The sequence below is a fragment of the Canis lupus genome, chromosome 3 (assembly GCF_048164855.1).
Source record: "Canis lupus baileyi chromosome 3, mCanLup2.hap1, whole genome shotgun sequence".
Lineage (NCBI taxonomy): Eukaryota > Metazoa > Chordata > Mammalia > Carnivora > Canidae > Canis > Canis lupus.
The window spans coordinates 55,733,549-55,754,386 of record NC_132840.1 but is presented as its reverse complement, the minus strand read 5'-3'; the positions used below and the strand labels follow the sequence as shown (position 1 = coordinate 55,754,386).

Genomic DNA, 20,838 nt, shown 5'->3' with positions numbered 1-20,838 from the left:
CAAACCAGGGATCTCAAACCAAAAGAAACACCTTGCAAAGTACAGACTTTTGGTGGCCATTCCCAGAATGGGGCAAGGGGGTCCCTGGGAAAGGGGAGGGAGTGTGGGCAGAGAAGAGGTCTCTTGACACAGTCCCCTCCAGGGTTGCTGCCGCTGATGAGCATCCCGTTCCTCAAGCTGAGAACCAGCGCCCTTCTCAGGTTTCTACAAACATAAGCAGAGCTGGACTAGACGACTGTGAAAATAAATGTGGAGAAAAGCAGCTCTGGAAAGTCCGCGCAGCGAGTTCATGCAGGCAAGACATGCACATCAGCGGCCAGAGAAGCTGCTGCCTTTGAGAAGACCTGCTCCGCAGGGACTCCTCTGACCCAAAGTCAAACCCAGGGGTAGGCATGCGACTCACACACCATGGGGATCCACTCTGTAGTTTAAAATGACATCGAAACAAAATGTTAACAACAACGATGTGCGTACTCCACGGTGGATTTGGAAAACCCAAATCTGGCCGTTAATCATCTAACACCGTTTCACTAGTGACCTAAGCACGCATTAAAAGGTCATTTTTAGTGTGTATCAACCAGGCACAAAGAAAAGCTAATTTCTGGTCTAGAGATTCCTTCTGTTATTGATAAAAAAAGCCTTTAAGTATTGTCTAGGATAACAGTTATTTCATTAACCCTTCCAATTTGTATTCACTTGCGCAAATCTGCTCTACAGCGGAAGGAACAAAAGCACACTGTAGGCACCCCCACAGGTGTAATATGGCTTTGCTGTCTGACAGCTAAACAATTTTGAGAAAGACATCTGAAAATCTTGGTATCTAGGACTCTGCCTGCAGAAACTAAGATAATTTCTATTAATAGATCATTTTTGTAGCATCACTCTTCCCTGCTTCAACTGAGCTTGAAATCATCACGCCTGTGGCGGACACTCCAGTGCCTGGGAAAGGGTTAAGTCCAGGACACACATCCCTTCCCTTCAGAGGTGTCTGGCTTGGCACTGCCCTTCTTGTCCTTCTTGGCTTGTCACCTGTCCCTTGCTGTGCTCTGGGGAGCCAGGAGCAGGGGCATTCTCTAATCAGGAAGATCTAACATGCCTCCACTACCTGCCCTGGATACACAAAGTGCTAACTTTATATAGGAAATCATTAAAGCCTTGAAGGTTAAACCGTTTATGGGCTATAAAACTTTAATAGATTAGAAAGTGTGAACCCAAAAAGGTACAACTTTTCGAGCTGCAGCCCCGGACTCAAAATGTAACGTCTGGCACAGAGCGAGCCTCCTGCGTATTTGAGGAGAATCGAAATAATTCCACCTGGTCTTTGAAATACAAAACCCTGAAGGGACAGGCTTCATAAACATGTGATTCAATGTCATGATAAAAGGGCAAATAAGTATCAAAACTCGTCTAGAAAACAAATTTAAAAGCAGGAGGGCATGCTGCTTGCAAAAGAATACATCTGTAAGCAACAACACTTTCAAAATTAAGTTTCCACAGTGAATTTCACTCAGAGCTAACTGTACTTGTTTCTAATGGAGACTCAATCTAGAGACAGAAATTAGTGCAAGCATTCAAGACTGAGAAGCAGAAAGAAAAGCACTTGCCTGATGTTTCACTGGTTTAGGCGATTCCTGCTGTTTGTTACAAACAGATAAATGCAAACGTTAGCGAGTTTGAGTCTTTCCCTGAGCAGTGAGCCACATCCAAAGCACTATGTCAACGTGCAGCTCAGAACCGTGAAAGCGGGTCCAGCTGGCATTCACTCAGCAGGGGCACCTGCCTCTTCTGCACACCTACAGATTAGCAGTAACGGACTCTTCTGTCCTTATCCTTTTCTACCATCAATTGTCCCCAGGTCTCTCTCCTTGCCTCAAGCTGCAGTGGACAGTAACAATGGGCTGTTGTCCACTTTGCAAAAGAACTGCTAAAGATACCTGAGGACCCTCCTTTGGTGGAAATAAGAAATTTTCATAAGCACTGCTTATCGATCGCTAACAATTCTTCCCACAGCTTTGCCAGAAATTAGGTTTCAAGCTAGAACCGTTAATTCCAGTTGGCCTGTTCGGATACCCAGTTAATAGCAATTTCCAGGTCAGCGTGCTCCCTTCTGAGCAGGGGGAGGTGTCTGAGTGAGAGTGGAGGAGACCAGGGAGCTGTCATCCCACCAGAATGCTGGGCCTCCTTACGCTTGCTTCTGAAATTATAAGAGAGTAAGCCCATGAATTCAACAAACAGAAGAAAAACTTACAGGAATATTATGGTCCTTCCGTCCTTTATGCGAAGAAGCAACATGAGCAAGGTACTGAATGACTTTCTTGGTATTTTCTGTCTTCCCAGCACCTGATTCGCCCCTGCAAGAAAACAGTACACAGGCCGCCTTAAAGAAAGCAGAGCATACACATTCCCAAGTCATAACTAGCAAAATGAGGTGGACTTGGGATAAGAATTGGCACCATGGAAGTCAGGGGAAACTGTGGAAGTCAGGGGAAAAAAACCTGCCAGCACAGGTTAGAAAAATTATTATTCTTTTTAAAATGGTATTAAATAACCCAACCTTTTTTTTTTTTTTTTTTGGAAGATGCCAATAAGATGGAGGCAGGATAAGGATAAGGTTCACAACACAGTTTTTTTCTTAGGAGTTTGGTGGGGGGTTCCACCAGAGAAGTGAAAGTTCTTTTATTTAAAAAAAAATTATTATTCATGAGAGAGAGAAGCAGAGACCCAGGCAGAGGGAGAAGCAGGCTCCATGCAGGGAGCCTGATTTGGGACTTGATCCCAGGATCCGGGGATCACGACCCAACTGAGCAAAAGGCAGACACTCAACCACTGAGCACCCAGGCACCCCACCAGTATGCAATAACACTATGAATTTTGTGATGAACTTGGACTTCATGCCACCACTTTATCTGCTTTGTGTTTAAAAACCAGACTGGCACATTTCAAAGGATTTCTATTTCTGCTCAAGGACTGACCTTGACAGTCAGGTAAGCTGCTAGGCACAGTGGTGCGTTAGGGCCTTTCTGTTCAAATATTTAAGGCTCCCTAAGATCTGAATAAAGTGAATCTATCTTCATAGTCAATAAAAATCTAAATTTGGATTAAAATAACAATTTTAACATCTAATTAGGTTTTTTATTAAAAAAAAAAAAACCCAAGAAAAAAAACAAAAACTCCCAGAAAACAGAAGAAAAGCACCAGAAACCCAAAAGTATTATACACATGGCTGGCTAATAATCCTCTAAGCTCGTTTTATCCAAGGCTTTAAAAAGTCTAATTTTTCTAATAAACTCTGACCCTTCCTTGGAAATACACTCAGAATTATACTATTTGAACTGGCCATAACATAAATTTTTCAGGGTTACTGGTTGCATTATCTCAATTCTCTGTATCCCAATACCTACTATCTCAACTGCAGAGGGTATGAGCAAAGAGAGCTTTGAGTAAGGGAACTACCTTCTCTGGGCCTCCATGCCATTGTCTATACAATGGAGGAATTCTATTAGAGTCTCTCTAGCTACCAAGATTTGAAGATTCTAGAAATAACCTACTTCAGGTTTATAAGCATATTTTATATATGAAGCTCTTTAACCACCATCCATTATTATATTAAAAATAGTCCCCTTGTGTGTTTTACCATCTAGAAGTTTTGAATTGTATGTATTTAAATAGACCAAATTTTTTACTTTTTAAAGATTTTATTTGTTTATTTATGAGAGACACACAGAGAGAGGCAGAGACACAGGCAGAGGGAGAAGTAGGCTCCCTGCGGGGAGCCCGAGTGGGACTCAATCTCAGGACCCCGGGATCACACCCTGAGCTGACGGCAGATGCTCAACCAGTGAGACACCCAGGTGCCCTGACCACATTTTAAGGTTTTTTTGCCCTGTTGTTCATGCTTAAAAAAGGTCTTTTCTGCACCAAGATTATAATCATCTATATTATTTTTGTAACACCCATTATTCTTAAATCCATCAGTATTTTCTTCCAGAACTTTGATGGTTTCACTTTTTACAATGCAATCCTTAATTCATCTGGGGGAAAAAATTATAGTTGAGGTAAAAAATATAATCTAATTTTTTCCCCTAAATGATTCAGCCCACATCCCAGTATCAATGCTTGACAAAGATGCTCATTATCCAGTGATCCAAAATGTTAGCTTGTATTTACTTCTTATACATACAGTTTATTCCAAGTCCAGAATCATTTTGCAGTAGTTTTGAAGAAGCACTAACCAGAGCAGCCATCATTGCTCTTCTTTAAAAAAACAAAAAACAGGGACATCTGGGTGGTTCAGTGGTTGAGCATCTGCCTTCAGATACTTCTCCCTCTGCCTATGTCTCTGCCTCTGTGTCTCTCATGAATAAATAAAATCTTTTTAAAAAAAATCTCTGAAGCTTATATTTTCAGATAAACTTCAATAATTTTGTTCTGCTATGCCTCCCTCTCTTGCCTCACACACACACAAAAAGAGGTAGAATTTTGAAGTTACGTTAATACATTTTTTTTTAAGGAGATATGAGGTCTTCATCTCTATCTCTCAGGTAAATTTTGTGTTTTCTAGGTTCATAACAAGCAAGGACCATGTTTGTCTTCTACATCTTTGAAATCCTAGCGCCCAATGCAGTAGGTGCTGGGTAAATATCACTGAATAAAATGAATGCAGGTCCTGTTACAAGTTTAATTGAAAAAAAAAAAAAAGCCTAGGAATCCACTTATTTTAAGATTTTATTTATCTGAGATAGAGTGAGCACAAGCAGAGGAAGCTGCAGTGGCAGAGGGAAAAGCAGGATCCCCGCTGAGCAGGGAGCCCAATGTGGGCCTGGATCCCAGGATCCCGGAATCATGACCTGAGCCAAAGGCAGATGCTTCACTGACTGAGCCACCCAGGCGCCCCTCCTAGGCTCTTTCTAAATATTTTTTTTATTCCTGCTATTCACTGGTACCGGGATAAGGTAATAATTTCACTCACTCATTTCAACAAGTAGAAATCAACGGTGGGCAAGCTTCTAAGTGCAAGAGCCAGGGCAAGGAGCAAAGTCTTTGACCTTGCAGAGCTCAAGGTCAGGAGAACAGATGGAAGATAAACCACAAAAACAAACAAGGAGAGCAGGATCTGAGGAAGGCCGTTAAGGCAACAAGGAGGTGGCTGCTGGAGAGGGAGTGCAGAGAGGAGATGCGATGGTCTGGTAGACTCCTAAATAGGGAGAATAGGCCAGTGAAATGGGGGGGGGCACCCCAATCACGTGATCACGCAGATGGAGACAGGAATGCAAAGGTCAAAGGTCTTTGCTGAGAACTGAGGGGTGGGGGCACTTGGAAATGTAGGATTTGGTGCAAAGTACCAGCAAGGCAGAGAGCTGCAGGGGCTCGGTTGGCAGGAAGGGGGCGGGTGGGAGGGGCCCCAGGCATGGGGGGCGGAATCCGGATTTTATTCAAGCGTGATTTCTCAAGAGCCAGGAGAGCAGTTTTCTTGGATTTGTTAACTTCTATTCAAAAACACTTAGCATTTCCAGGCTAATCATGATGTTGGCAGTTGGCTTCAAACAAATAATTTTTCTGTTACACGAAGAAATGAGCCTCTCATTTAAGCTGATGATGCCTTGTCTCGAAAACAGCTCTGATTGTTCCCCTTCTGCTTTGTTTGCCTGTGTGGCTGCTCAGCTAACTCCTGTCGCTCGGACACGCTGATTCAGGGTGTCTTGACCACGTTTCTTCCCTCCTTGTCACACTCACCGGGCAGTGCCTCAACACCCGCTTATAATCTCTGCTACGGTTTCTTATATTTCAGGTCTAAGGAAACTTTGATGGAGAAGACACTACTTGCAAAGACCTATTGTTACCAGGGAGCTCCCAACAGGGGAGATGGGGAACCTCATATTCCCCATCTTAAAATGTGGAGAGATTATTTGTTTTAAAGATTTTATTTATATATTCATGAGAGAGACGCATAGAAAGGCAGAGACACAGGCAGAGGGAAAAGCAGGCTCCCCGCTAAGCAAGGAGCCCGATGTGGGGCTTGATCCCAGGACCTCGGGATCATGACCTGAGCCAAAGGCAGATGTTCAACCACTGAGCCACCCAGGTACCCCTGGACAGCAGCTTCTAACATATGAGATTGTTTGAAGAACCATGCCCACCGGAGGCACATAATTAGCATCTGATGGACATCTCTAGTTCCTGCCCACTCGGCTACCCCGCACTGCTCAGGAGTCAATCTGGGTTATGAAGCCCCGAATTACTTTACGAATCTATAGTGTCTGCAGAATGGCTGAGAATGTGGGCTATGGTGTCCACATGACCCCTCTAGATCCAAGTCCTGTCCACCACTTTCTGGCTCTCTGGGTTTCAGCTTATTTCAAGGAGAGGTCAGCACCTCACAGGCCTGAGAGCACACACAGGAGCCCAGCGCTGCCCCGGCCTAAAGACTCTCAGTAAAGGTAATAGTGCTAGGTATGGGGAGGAGGAAGGTATTTTTTTTTTTTTTTTAGGAGGAAGGTATTAATTAAAAAACAAAACAAAAAACAAACCTGGAAACAACAACCCAGATACCATCCCCAGTGTGTATATGAAAGAGATGGCAGGATCAAAGGCACAGTATGAGAATTCTTGGAAACGATCTTTTTATAAAGGGAAACGGCACATCCATCCCAGGCAGAGGCAGAGAAATAAAAGCAGCTTGAACCTAAGTAAAGATGAGAGGGAGCCAAACAGAAAGCTCGGCAGAGGTCTCCCCGAGAAAGTGAGTTAGGAGGATCCTCAGAGAGAAGAGCAACAGAACAGGACTGCAAAGAGCAAGGACAACAAAAAGATCTGATCTGGTTTCACCAACAAAAGAAGATCCACTGAGGAAATAGGTCTACACTGGAGACACTGCAGGCTTCAGGCTGGTCCATGCAGAAGAGGTTCAAATTCAACGAGAGAGCGCAGCAGGGAGCCTGAAGGATGGGATACCTGCATCTTGTGCAGGACATTGGGACACCGAAGATCAGGGGTTTCTAGCCTGGAGGTATTCCAGCTTTCTAGAGAGGTCTATGGCCTTCGGGGCTTCTCAGGTGCACAATCCAAAATGAAATTTAAAAACCAACAGTGCTGAGAAGCAGGGAAGCAGATCGTCAACACGTGATCAATCCTGAGGTCTTTCTCTGAGTCCCTTCTGGACCATGGGTGCCCTTCCCCAGAAAGAAACTCCTCGCCCAGATCTTCACTGCTTCTGTTGGTCTTCTCGAGATACATCAAATCCAGCCCAGTTCCAAAAACACCCTGCACTGGAAGTTCTTGCTTCAGACGACCTCTGCCGGAAAACCAACAGCTCCTATCACCCATGGGACATTAGCTAAGGATTTCCCCCAGTTTCAAAATCCTGTTCTGCCAGGAAGCAGCTCATGAGCAAGAGCAGAGGTTTCTGTGGTCAAGATGGGCACAGGTTCCAGTCCTGCATCCCACTAACATTAGGGTCAGCCTGGGATAAGGCGACATGTGATTGGGGCTAACGGGGCTGCTGCAAAGATGAATGGAGGGAACATTTGCAGATGTTAGCTCCCTTTCCTGGCCTATTTGCTGGGAACATCTTAAACTTCTATTTACCAGTTGATTTGCATACTTATCCCCCTACATCCCCCACCCCCAGAACTAAGCTATCATTGAGATGTACCTAGAATATCTAAAAATTCCCCAGTTTTCAGACTTGAGTACTTCCAAGGCAAAGGATCATCAGAAAAAGCAAAGTGTGTTCTAGAGAAGCCTACGGTTGGGCCTGGGGTCACAGAGTAGCTCAGGGTATGAGAAAGAATACCAGACTTCTGTTTGACTTTTCAACTACACCACACTGTTGCTTGAGACATTTTTTGTTTTTGTTTTTAAGTATATTTTAAAAGCAATTTTAGGCTTACAACAAGACTGAGAGGAAGGCAGAGGTTTCTCATCTATCTCGTGCCTGCACATGCACAGTGTCAATTATAAACATCACTAAAATGGGACATTTTTTACTAACAATGACACTACACGGACACATCATGGTCGCCCAAAGTCCATAGTTTTGTTATGGTTCACTCCAGGTGTTGTACATTCTCACCTACAAATAGGTGACGACTTGGGTCTACTATTGTAATACCATATGGGATATTTTCTCTGTCCTATAAAAATCTTCTGTACCCTGCCTGTTCATTTCCTCTCTCTCCCACACCCTCTGTACTCATTGTCTCTATAGCTGGAATCAGACAGTATGGAGCCTTCTCAGACTGGTTTCTTTCACTTACTAATATGCATTTAGGATTCCTCTGGGTCTTCTAATGGCTTGAGAGCTCATTAGGCCTCCACCGCCTGGACGTACCACAGTTCATCCATTCACCTACTGAAGGGCAATCCTGGTTGCCTCCTAGTTTGGGTAATTATGTACAAAGCAGGTTTTTCTGTAGACGTTAAGTCTAACCCCAAAGGGTAAATACCAAGAGGTGTGATTGGTGGGTCATTAGCTTAATTTTGGGGTGCCTGGTGGCTCAGGAAATAAAGCGTCCAATTCTTGATTTCTGCTCAAGTCATGATCTTGGGGTCATGATACCAAGACCCACATCAAGTTTCACATCAAGCCTGGAGCCTGCTTAAGATTCTCTTTCTCTCCCTCTGTTCCTCGCTTACTCTCTCAAAAAAGAGTATGTTTAGTTTTATAAGAAACCACCAAATAGTCTCCCAGAGTGGCTGCACCATTTTGCATTCCCACCAGCAATGAATGAGTGTGTGTTCCTGTTGCTCCACATCCTTGTCAGCATCTGGGGTTGTCAACATTCCAGATGTTGGCCATTCTAGTAGGTGTGTAGTGAGGATACGGGACATGGAACACCCTTCCACAGGCTCTTTTGCCATCTGTTATGTTCTTTAGTGGGTGTCTGCTAAGGTCTTTGGCCCATTTTTTAATGGGGCTGTTTCCTTATTAAGTTTTAAGAGGTTTTTGGTTTATTTTGTATAACAATCTTCTTTATCAGATGTGTCTTCTGAAAATACTTTCTCCTAGGCTATGGCTTCTGTTTTCATTATCTAGACATTATCTTTTGCAGACAAGTTTTTTTTAAGATTTTATTTATTCATGAGAGACAGAGACAGAGAAGGGGGGGGCAGAGACACAGGCAGAGGGAGAAGCAGGGAGCCCAACGTGGGGCTCAATTCCGGGTCCCCAGGATCAGGCCCTGGGCCGATGGTGGCACTAAACTGCTGAGCCACCCGGGCAGCCCGACAAGTTTTTAATAGTAATGAAGTCCAACTTATTATTTCTTTCATGGATCACGACGTTAGTGTTGTATCTAAAAAAGCATCATCAGACCCAAGATCATCCACGTTTCCTCCTCTCTTATCTTTAAGTAGACTCCACGCCCTCTGTGGAGCCCACGGTGGGGCTTGGACTCATGACCCTGAGATCAAGACGTAAGCCGAGGTCAAGAGACAGCCGTTTAACCAACTGAGCCCCCTAGGCGCGCCTCCTCCTATGTTATCTTATAGGAGCTTTATAGTTTGGGTTTAGTTCATTTCTGTGAAGGGTGTAAGGCCTGCACCTGGATTTTTTTTTTAACATGTGGATGTCCAGCTGTCCCAGCACTGTTTGTTAAAGGGCCTATCTTTGCTCCTCTGTCAAAGATCTGTTCACTACATTCATGGGGCCTATTTTTGGGTTTTAGCTAGCTCATCAATTCTTCTGAGTTATGTTAAAACTTTTACTTTTATTTTTAAAAAATATTTATTTATTCATGAGACACATAGGCAGAGGGAGAAGCAGGCTCCCTGCGGGGAGCCCAATGTGGGACTCGATCCTGGGACCCTAGGATCAAGCCCCAAGCCAAAGGCAGATGCTCAACCGTTGAGCCACCCAGGCTTCCCTGTTAAAGCTTTTAATGCAGGTTATTCAGAGCAAGAACTAATGGTTCTAAACCCAGGCTGGCTTGGTCACCACCACTTAATGTATTTGCACGGGATAAAATTCCTTAACAGAAAATAAATCTCATCACGTCCCAGTGGAAGGCTGATGTGAAGCAATTACAATTGTTACATGATCAAATAACTTGAGGAAAAACCGGAGTTAACCAGCAGTTAGTTCTAAACAAATTATTCTTTAAAAAGGGAGCTTTTTTTTTTTTTTTTTTTTTAAAGATTTTATTTATTTATTCATGAGACTGAGAGAAAGAGAGAGAGGCAGAGACACAGGCAGAGGGAGACGCAGGCTCCAGGCAGGGAGCCCGATGTGAGACTTGATCCTGGGACTCCAGGATCACGCCCCAGGCCGAAGGCAGGTGCTAAACCGCTGAGCCACCCAGGGATCCCCTGAAAAGGGAGCTTAGAGAACAGAATCATTTTCTTACCAAGGTGACTGCCCTGTGAGTTTCAATGCTAATGAGAGGAAAGTCAACATGAGGACACGTTCTTAGTAGGACTTCACTGCTGATGACCTGGGATGCAAGTGTGGAGAACACGGCTTTCTCATGATAAGAAAAACTCTGAACATCATCACTAAAGACCTTGGTGAAACAGGAGAACAAGGACCGTGCAGGGGTCTGGACCCTAAGTGGAGGTCTATACTGTCTGGCCTGAGTCTGCAGAGGGAAAGGCTGGGTGGTGGTAGTAGGCAGATGAGACCAGAGGAGAGATGAAGAGGTTTGTCCTTTTAGAGGAAAAGTAGAGAGTAAGTGATTAAAATGGTAAAGCTTAGAGAGAACTTTGATATCTAATTAATACCTAAGTATCGATTTTTTTTTTTTTAAGTTGCTTCTGGGGTGCCTGGGTAGCTCAGTGGTATAATGTCTGACTCTTGGTTTCAGCTCAGGTTGTGATCTCAGAGTTGTGGGATCGAGCCCTGCATCAGGCTCTACACTCAGCACAGAGTTGGCTGGAGGATTCTCTTGCTGTGTCCTTCTCACTGCTTGGCACTCTCTAATATGAATAAATCTTTAAAAAAGTTGCCTCCAACTATATTTTTCTTTGTGATACTATGCAAACATGAGTACTTAATAGAAAATAAGCACTAGGGGATCCCTGGGTGGCTCAGCGGTTTAGCACCTGCCTTTGGCCCAGGGCGCGATCCTGGAGTCCTGGGATCGAGTCCCACGTCAGGCTCCCGGGATGGAGCCTGCTTCTCCCTCTGCCTGTGTCTCTGCCTCTCTCTCTCTCTCTCTGTCTCCATGAATAAACAAATAAATCTTAAAAAAATAGATTAAAAAAATAAGCACTATGTAAAATTGACTAAATAGTTAATTTCACACAGGAAATATAAGTAGCTTGGCTGTGTGCTAAATTTTAAAGGATTCCAGTTATATACTCTTGGATTTCTTTATTTGCTGGGTACTCAAAGGCACCACTGAAAGGATCCTATTCTCTCAAATCTGAGATACATTGTTTCACATTTCCATATTTCTCAAGTTACAATGTAGCTTATAATAGATATGAACAATAAAAATGTTATTAAATATCATAACCGGGGCATCCAAGAATTACTGGAAGTGTGCTAAGGCTAGAAGAGGTGAGGGTAGGGATCTGCTGGGGAAATTTCTTCAGGGCAACAGTCACGTTCTCTAGCTCTCTCTTTTTTAAGATTTTATGTATTTATTCATGAGAGACACAGAGAGGCAGAGAGGCAGGCAGAGGGAGAAGCAGGCTCCCTGTGAGGAGCCCAATGCAGGACTCGATCCCAGGACCCCGAGATCACATCCTATGCCAAAGGCAGACACTCAATGAGCCACCCAGGTGCCCCACATTCTCTATCTTAATACAGGTTCAGGTTACACAAATAACTCTGCAATCATGTATTTATTTAAGACCTAAGCATTTCATTACATACAAATTTTACTCCAAACATAAATATATAAATATTGGACTTTAATGTTACACACACTGAAGGTTTTAAGGGGAAGTGTACTGACGTCTACAATTTAACTTGAAATAAATCAAATGAAGGGATTGATAGCTCATCAAAGTGGTATAAAAATTACTTTGAACTGGAAAATACCTGATTAGCAGCCAACAGAAGGAAACATCACCTAACCTTAAGCAGAGCCTCCTGAGATTCAGCTGCCATTCATCCCAGGGAGCGTCCTGATGGGGGAACAGACAGACCCAGGAAGTGCTAAGTCAGAGGTTTGTCAGCATTTGGTAAAGAGAACCCTCCATGCTTTTCCCTGGAAGACCTAATTCTCCTTTTTTGTCATGTTTAGTACATATGCCTTTTTATTTCCGGTTATTCAGCAAGATACTCATCACTGAGTACTCTGGTGTGTGCAGGTAAACAGTCTTTTCTCCTGTTAATCTATGGCCAGTTAATTTGCAAACCCCCACTTGCTGGACAGGAGGTGGAAAAGAAGAAACTTTCCTCCCAACACAACAAAATGGATTGGTGGATGGAAAGAAGATGAACAGATCACAATGTATCAAACAGCAAATAGAGTGAAACATGAATCTAGGACCTAGGTTAAGGGATATATGGGTCTTAAAGTGGAAGGGATTTTGAGTCATGTTTTGAAATATTCACAGTAAGATGCTTGGACTAAGTTAAAGGGAAGAAAAGGAAAGAAGGTACTTGCTGACTGCTACTTTATGCTCAAGAAGAGAGAATCAGATGCTAGGAGACTCACCTCATATATCCAAACCTATTCATTGATGACAAAGCTGTCTAAAATGACCCTAATTACAAATGCCCACAAAGGTCACTTCTGGTGACAAAAGTAAATTAGCATTCACTAACCTTTCATTATATCAACAGCAGTAATTCCCTCCGAGTGTTTCCTGCCTCCAGACGTTACAAAAAAAATTCTCATCAAAAATAGTCATCCAGGGGCGCCCAGGTGGCTCAACTAGTTAAGTGCCTGACTCCTGATTTCAGCTCAGAGCATGCTCTGGGGTCACAAGATTGAGCCCCAAGTTGGGATCCACTCAGTGTGGAGTTGGCTGGAGAGTTTCTCTCTCCCTCTCCACCTGCCCCTCCCCCAATCATGCTTGCTTCCTCTCAAATAAAATTTTTTAAAAAATTAAAATAATAAAAAAAAAAAAGGTCATCCAAGCTCCCAAACTGCCCAGTCAAGGGGAGAGGTCTGAGTCTTGCACCTGGCTCCCTGCTTACTGTATGTGGGGTTATTATGATCCCCAAGACACCGAAGACCATGAATACACAAATTCTCTTCTTTCCTAGTGTGTGAGCAGAATGCAGCTTCCTTATCCCCTCCTTCCACAGAAGCTTCCAGTACTCAGATTCCTGTGTGACTCTAACTGATGGTGTACAATGAAGAACGGGACTGGTCTTTGTCCTTGGCTCCTGGAAGGGAGCCTCTTAAGTCCTTGGAAAGTCTCCATCATTCATGGTGGGTCCTGAGAGCTTGTGCTAACGAGGGGACTCATGGCAGGCCCCTGGAAAGTTCCAGGAGGGGCACTGGCCATCCCAGAAGACCAACCAAGTGATTGGAAGCATTGAGTCATGTGAGATCATCCCAACATTCTGGGAGGGGAGAAGGGCTGGAGATGGAATTCAAATACATGGCCCATGACTCAATCAATCATTCTGCTTCAGGAAACCCCAGTAAAAACTCTGGACTCCAAAGCTCGGGTGAGCTTCCTGGTTGGCGATAAACATCGACGTGCAGGGAAAGGAAGTATCCAGAGAATATGGAAAGTTTATGCTTGAGACCCTCCCAGACCTCACCCTAGCTGTCTCTTCTGGCTGGCTCTGATTTGTCATCCCCATGAACCATCAACCTCCAGGGGGTAGCAACCCCCAAATTTGTAGCCAGCTGGTCAGAGGTACAGGGGGCCTGGGACCGACTTATGTCTGGGGTCCGCAGTCAGGGCACTGTGTGGAGGAGTGAGCTCTGGGTGGTCCATGTCAAAACTGCATTGCCATGGATCATCTTTAAAAGATACTTGCAGATCAGGTTCTAAATAACTGACTTTTTCAAAGAACACAAGCCAATGAAACAAAAAACAAAAAAAGTGAGAAGACTATTCTAGAATACAGGACTGAAATGAAGAGACTTAATGCAAGAAGTGAACCTTAACAGGATCGTGGATTTTCAAAGTTATACGAAAATGCGTTGAGAACTACTACAGGAAATTGAATATGGATTCCACATTAGATGTTACAGAACTGATGTTGACCTTCTAAGGGTGATAACAGCCTGTAGTTCTCATCCTTGGGAGACACATGCTGGAGAAGTCCGGGGTGTCAGGAGGTCTGCAGTCAACTTGCAAATGATTAGAAAAAAAAAAGGGCTCGTGTGTATAGAGAGAAAACTGACAAAGTAAAGGGTATGTAGCATGGACAGTATTGAAATTTTTAAAATAACTTGGGGAAATGCATCAGCAAAAGTTTTAAGAAGGGCAAAATATGAAGATGTGGTAAAAATTTTAAAATCACGGGAGCTGGGTAATGCACGTGGGGGGGGGGCACGTACCATTCTACTCATGCCTCTTAAGAACAGCAGCAGCAATGTTTTCCCATGAAAACACATAGCCTTGGGGATCCCTGGGTGGCTCAGCGGTTTAACACCTGCCTTTGGCCCAGGGCGCAATCCTGGAGTCCTGGGATGGAGTCCCATGTCAGGCTCCCAGCATGGAGCCTGCTTCTTCCTCCTCCTGTGTCTCTGCCTCTCTCTATCATAAATTTAAAAAAGAAAAAAAGGAAAAAAAAAAAAAAAAGAAAAAAGAAAACACATAGCCTCACCAGTTCCTAAAACTTCTACAGTGTAGCCTATTATCTAGGTTCCTGCTTCATTAGATTTGTTCTTTCGTTTGAAATTTTATCTGTTTCTGAAGCATGTACTATGTTCAGAATAGCGTGCCAGGGTCTCAGGGGTCATGAAGAAGCAATTGAGGAAGTCAGAGTATCCCCCTTATGGCCTAGTTGTGAAACACGACACGGGTGACCCAAAGAAGGGACCAAGAACAGTAGTGAATGTGAAGAAAGGTCCAAAGAGAGAAAACCAATGTGGATTGGAACAGGTCATGTAGGTGTGACTCGATTTGCAGAGATTTCCTCCCTGGAGGGAAGAAGAAGCTAAAGGGCACAAAGTCTGCTGGGATCCACATAGAATGGGCCAGACATGGGGCACCCAGGTGGCTCAGTGGTTGAGCATCTGCCATGGCTCAGGGCATGATCCCGCGGTCCCAGGATCAAGCCCTGCATTGGGCTCCCTGCATGGAGCCTGCTTCTCCCTCTGCCTGTGTCTCTGCCTGTCTGTCTCTCATGAATAAATAGCTTTTAAAAAAATACATTAAAAAAGAATGGGCCAGACGTGAGGTGTGGGGCTAGGACAAGACAGAAAGAACTGTCTGACCATGTGACTAGAAACGAGGGACACCGTGAGATGTGGGGCTTTGAGTCCTAAAACACAGGAGCTGATGAGAAACTGTGTGATGCTTGTACAGGAATGTAGGGGTTTTTTTTTCAGCACTTTGAGTTCAAGCTGGCATTTGTACCCTACTTCACACCATATGCTCCAGTGATACCAGAACCTTGACAACTGCCGGATGCCAATTCTCACCTGCTGTCCTCCCCGCCTGGAGGCTTCAGGGGATCGCCCTCATCCACCTGGCACACTGGTTCTTCAGGAAGCCACCAGGGAGCGTTAGAAGGATCAGGGTCTGGAAACTCACCTGGCTGGGGGCCTCACCTGAGCTAGCAATGCACCAGAGGTACCAGGAGGTGCCAGCTGCGGCCACAGCCTCCAGAGGCCCCAGGCCCCTCCCCCCGTGGACTCGTGGGAATCCTTCAGGCTCACAGCCTAGCTGTCCTTGTGCTTGTTCAGTGCCAAAGACATCGGCTCCTCTGGTCACTTTGCATTCTCACAGTCTCTCCCCACACTGTCCTCCCCTGACCCCAAACCCTGCTATAGTCTGACCCCCAGCACCCCACCCCCAGTTTTCTCTGCAGACTCCGGGATCCCCCACTCCAGAGTGAGCAGAGTCACCCACATCCTCTACCTCTTCAGTGAGCGTGCCCTAGACTGCCCTCCCAGGTGAGGGCCACCCCTCTCTCCCCTGTCCCCCCCCCTCCGACTGGAGTCAGGAGCAAAGTCATCCCGCTCACTTACCCTCATGCCATTTCCAGAGCTTTGCATGGGAAAAAGCCCCTGCCCCTCCCTGCCTCCTCCTCTCACCCAGGAAGATGGTTAAAAACAAAAACCTCTACTCTGGTCTCAAAAAAGAAAGCAATTTTTATCCCCCCAAAATGAGAAGGATATTATGTTGGAATAAAGGACTCTCCTTTAGATGAAATCATTTAGCTTAATGAGGAGCTGGCACTTCGGCACTGGTGTGTGCATGTTTACATGCATGCGTGTGGCCAAGACCCTCCTCTCTGCATGTCAAGGACACATCACCCGGACCCCTGACCCTGGGCGCCCTCAATTCCACGAACACCTCCTACCTCTCCAGCCACTCACTCCCGTGGCCGCACGCCCACCCTTCCTGCACCAACACCGGTGTCCCCAGCATTATCTGCTCTATTCCATGAAGACCCCTGGCACTCTTTCCCGACCCACCTGCTGCCCCCCACCTAATCTGTCCACTCCCCTCTGCCCACATCCCCCTGGGATGACTCTGCTTGCCAAGATTCTCCATTCTCTCCCTCCACCGTCCCCCACTTGCAAGAACGGCAATCACTCCATGTTCTGATGGACCGGATGGAGGACGGTCCACGGCAACGTAGTGTTTCTCACACCAACTCTGGCCTTGGCCATGTGTCTGGCGTGGGAACAGGAATTTGGCAAACGTGACGCGAGCACAGACCTGAACGACGCTTGCATGCCGGGGCTCACCCTCCCGCTGCTCCTGGAGTCGTGGCACCGTGTTGGGTGCCCAGGAGGAGACGTAGGGGGAAGGCAAGGCACCTGGCTATCCCCACAGCTGGCTGCCGGTGGGAGAGCCCAGGTGCGAACACTCAGCCCGACCCAGATCCGTGCAACCGCCCAGCTGAGACCAACCCAACTGCTGCGAGAAGTCTTTCCAGGGCAGCCTGGTGCTCAGAGGAGCAGACCTGTAGAACCCAGAGCCCAATGACGCCAAGAGAGAAGGTACACAATAAGCAGACGGGTGCCAGCACTCCCACCTCTCTGCATCCCCATCAGATATTGGAGTGGTGACATCATTGAAGACAGAAGCCATTGGATGAGAAGTTTCAAGCCCCCATTTAATCTCTTCCACAGGGGCACCCGGGGGGGCTCAGTGGTTAGGCGTCTGCCTTCAGCTCAGGTCATGATTGAGTCCTGCATCAGGCTCCCTGCTCAGTGGGGAGTCTGCTTCTCCCTCTGCCTCTCCCTCCCCAACACCTCCCCCCGCCCCAATTGTCCTGTCAAATAAATGAATAAAATGTTAAAAAAAAATCTCTTCCAGTAAACACTCCACCGCGAACAGCAAGACTCTGTTGTCTCTCACAACCACCCTTCATGCTTCTTGCTATTTGAGAGCAGCAGGCCTATACTCAGTGTTTTGGGTGTTAACTTTATCACTTCCCCATCATGCCTCAAGCATAGTCTGGCCTCTGCCTCCCTCTTAGCCCCCAGATGCTGGAAGGACACATACAATGCACCGTCATCATGGGGCTTGCTCTGCCGACACACACCCTCCTGCCTCCTCGGCCCCCCTGAATGTGTCTTTCCACCCCTGGCCTTCTCTCTCCCTCCTCTTGGAAGGAGCCCCTCTCACAGGCCTGCATCGACAGCTCAGGTCTCAGTGCCTGGGGCAGCCCTCTCCTGAGCTCCACCTCCAGGCAGGCAGCACGGTGGCGGGCAGAGATGGGAAGATAGGCTGGCAGCATCACAGCCAGTGTCCCCACCCACACCCAGTCTCCTAGGGCCGGCGGGGGGAAGACACTCGGACCCCTTCACTAACTCCCCCTGCATACTCGGTGTGTCTCCTCACTCCCTTCCAGGTGCGGTCACACTGCTGCCTGAAGCCATTAGCCAGCCCTTGCCTGCAATGCCCAACAGCCTCCGACCAGTCTTCCAATTCATTTTTCACCCACACCATGGCCAGGCTGGTCTTTCTAAGCCAAACTAATGGTGTCCTGCTGTCAATACGGCTTCATTCGATCCTGGTGCTCCAGCACTCAGCTCACAAGGACATGACTGCTGGTCACATTTACCAGGTAACGTGAATGCATTGCTGGAACATGCAGGAGGCCACAGGTGTACGCAGGGACCACACACACAAGTTTCGCACATAAACACTGTGAAATGTCAGAGAAACCAGGTGTGACAGCCAAACAGTGATTTAAGCAATCTGCATCATCTCAGTCTTAGAATAACTGTAAGCTTTACATCGAATTCTTCAAATTACTGCTCAACTTTCCCCCCTCTCCCCAAAACAAAAAACGCAATTGCTTTTGTTTCCAACAGAATCAAAAACAAGTCTGAACGTTCATATTTACTTACGTGCAAAGAATGGACTGGTCCTCACGATCTATAAAAAACAAACAAAAGAACAAGGTGACCATTTGCCTGGTTTTTCAAATATGCGATATAATAAAGCTGCAATAAAGGCCCTCATCACGTTAGTAACTCTGCTCCCCACCCCCTTATGTAGCCCTAAACCCAGTCTTGCTCGCTCACGATAATGCCAGATTCCTAGGGGTAAATGAGGGCCCTGGCTTCTCGAAGGCTTATTATATGCCTGTCAGCCTTGATGCACAAGCCCTGTAAAGATGCGACCCCCAGAGCTCCTCCCTTACTGAATCATTTTCAGGGGGGTAGGGACCGAAATGCCCTCTGTAAATAGGCTCCCCAGGTGATTCTGATGCAGGGTCAGGTTTGGAAGCCACTGCCTTTCACAGAGGCTTCCAGGACACTCATAACCAGAGAGGAATCATTATTAACTTGATCTTAAAAGAGGAAAAAACAAAAAATCACACTCTGAGCAGAGAAGGTGGCAGGTGGACAGACACCGATATAAAGTTTAAACAGTCTCAAGTTCAAGCAGTACACATCCCCCAAAATAAAAGACATGTACCAGGAAAAAAAATCGAACATGATTTTAAAGTGATGACTGTTTGAGTCTTCAGTTCGATTTTTCAAATGAAAAGGTGAAGTTCAAATCCATGTCTAGCCCACGGATGAATCTGCAGTGTGGGATGTATGACCTCCAATCACTTGTGAACCCAAATGTCTATCTTACAGATGAGAAATGCTCCTGGAGGGGGGTCGGGGGAATCCACCCAGGCTCCACAGCTGCAGAGGGCTGAGGGCCTGTGTGTCTGCCTCTGGCACCTGTGTGGTCTACGCCACTAACCAAGGCTGCCACTGCTTAGAAAGGACCTGTGCTCATGGGGCCGGGCCCAGCTACATCTTTTGTCACTCCCTCCTGCGCCTGCTGTGCCTCAGGTGGCTGCCACCGGGGACCCAATGAGGGTCTCAGCAGTTTAGGCGTAAAAAGCCTTTAGAAATAAAGAGTTTGTGTGCTCTGCCATAATGTTATTAAAATAAACAAACCCATGCATATATTCTTTGTATAAACCGAGTTCTGCAAAGAGCATGTTTAACCGCAGTCCTTCCTCCAGCTGCACAGGTGACATTCCCAGGACCGGGCTGACCACTGCCTCCTTTACTGGGGTTACTGGCTGGCTTTCCCGGGGGCCACGCCAAGCCCTTCCTTCCACCTGCTTTCCCCAGACCCACCTGCTTTCCCCAGCCACTGTATCTCCCCTGCTACAAGGTGCTGCCTGAGACTGGGCTGTCTTCTTTCCTCACTCTCATACTGGCTACGGTTAGCCTTGTTTGGGGGGCTGAGGGAGAGTTAGTGCGAGGGCCCCCTACCCTGGGCAGGATGGTGGGGACTGAGCTCCTGTGTGCTGGTTCCCTCTCTGCTGCAAACTCACTTCGCGTCTACACATGCAGCGCTGCGACCTTGCTGGCGTCAGGTTCTTCTCCTAGGATGCTAGGATTTTATCAAGTCCTTGCTTATTCATTGTAAATATGAGCCCTCAGGCCCCTAAATTCTCCAGGTCTCAGCAACTTCTATAGAACTTCATTAACTTTTTTATGGCTTTTCCAAACTGGTTCATACATCAAAACGTGTAAAATTTAACCAAAACTCAATTGCCACCTCATTAGTTCAGAATGGCTTTCTTCCTGCATCTGTATGTACTTATTATTATTGTTTGAAATCACAGACCTACACAACCACCTACTCTTCAATCCTGCTCCATACTTCATTCTCCATGCTTCTCACCCCCAGCCCAACCCAAATCCAAACAACTCCGCTAGCCAGACTTATCACCCATCCTCCGTGTCTGTCTGTCTGGTCTTGTATGGCTTTGGGTCTCCGCTTCCCTACCCATGCGTAAGGGTTTGGGTTTGACCACCTCCAAGATTCTCTCTGACTGTGACCCCCCGACTCTTTTCCTTCATCCTACAAGGGCTGGTGAAAGCATTGTCACCACACACAATGACTGAGCTCAAAAATCCTGTAAATGTAACCACAGCCTCATATTGTTATTTAAGGGAGACAATTTCACTTTCAAAAATGCAACTAGCCTTCTGAAGACTACAAACTCTTCTCCTAGCTCAGTGATTTCCAAAGCACCTTCCAGGAATCACAGACGCAGCTCCTTGATAAATCTACACCAAGCTAAATCACATTTCAACAGTGGAAGTGGTTTCCAATCAATGACCTCAGCTCCTACCTTAAAAAAACCACAAAAGAGCATATCGAATTCAAATTAAACAGGCGAGGAAATGAGAAAGCACAGAAATCAATGAAGTGGGGAACAGGAAAAAGAAAAAAGAAATGAAACCGAATCTTGGTTCTTTGAGAAAAATCATACAGTTGATAAACCTCTAGCAAACTCATCAGGAAAAAGACACAAATTACCAATATCTGCGA

At 46.0% G+C, this 20,838-nt stretch overlaps 1 protein-coding gene across 13 annotated transcripts in view; it reads right to left on the bottom strand.

Moving 5' to 3' along the window:
- The window catches only part of MYH10 (myosin heavy chain 10), a 121,916-nt gene that overhangs the window by 75,978 nt on the left and 25,100 nt on the right, over window positions 1-20,838 (bottom strand). For 7 of the 13 annotated variants that reach the window (XM_072821187.1, XM_072821180.1, XM_072821183.1 and 4 more), the window contains 3 exons: window positions 18,393-18,420; window positions 2,249-2,351; window positions 1,605-1,634 (listed from right to left, as the gene is read on the bottom strand). In XM_072821187.1, coding sequence (XP_072677288.1) covers window positions 1,605-1,634; window positions 2,249-2,351; window positions 18,393-18,420 — 161 coding nt within the window. The remainder of the gene's footprint in view (window positions 1-1,604; window positions 1,635-2,248; window positions 2,352-18,392; window positions 18,421-20,838) is intronic. The other 6 variants (XM_072821182.1, XM_072821186.1, XM_072821190.1 and 3 more) reach the window with 2 other exon arrangements.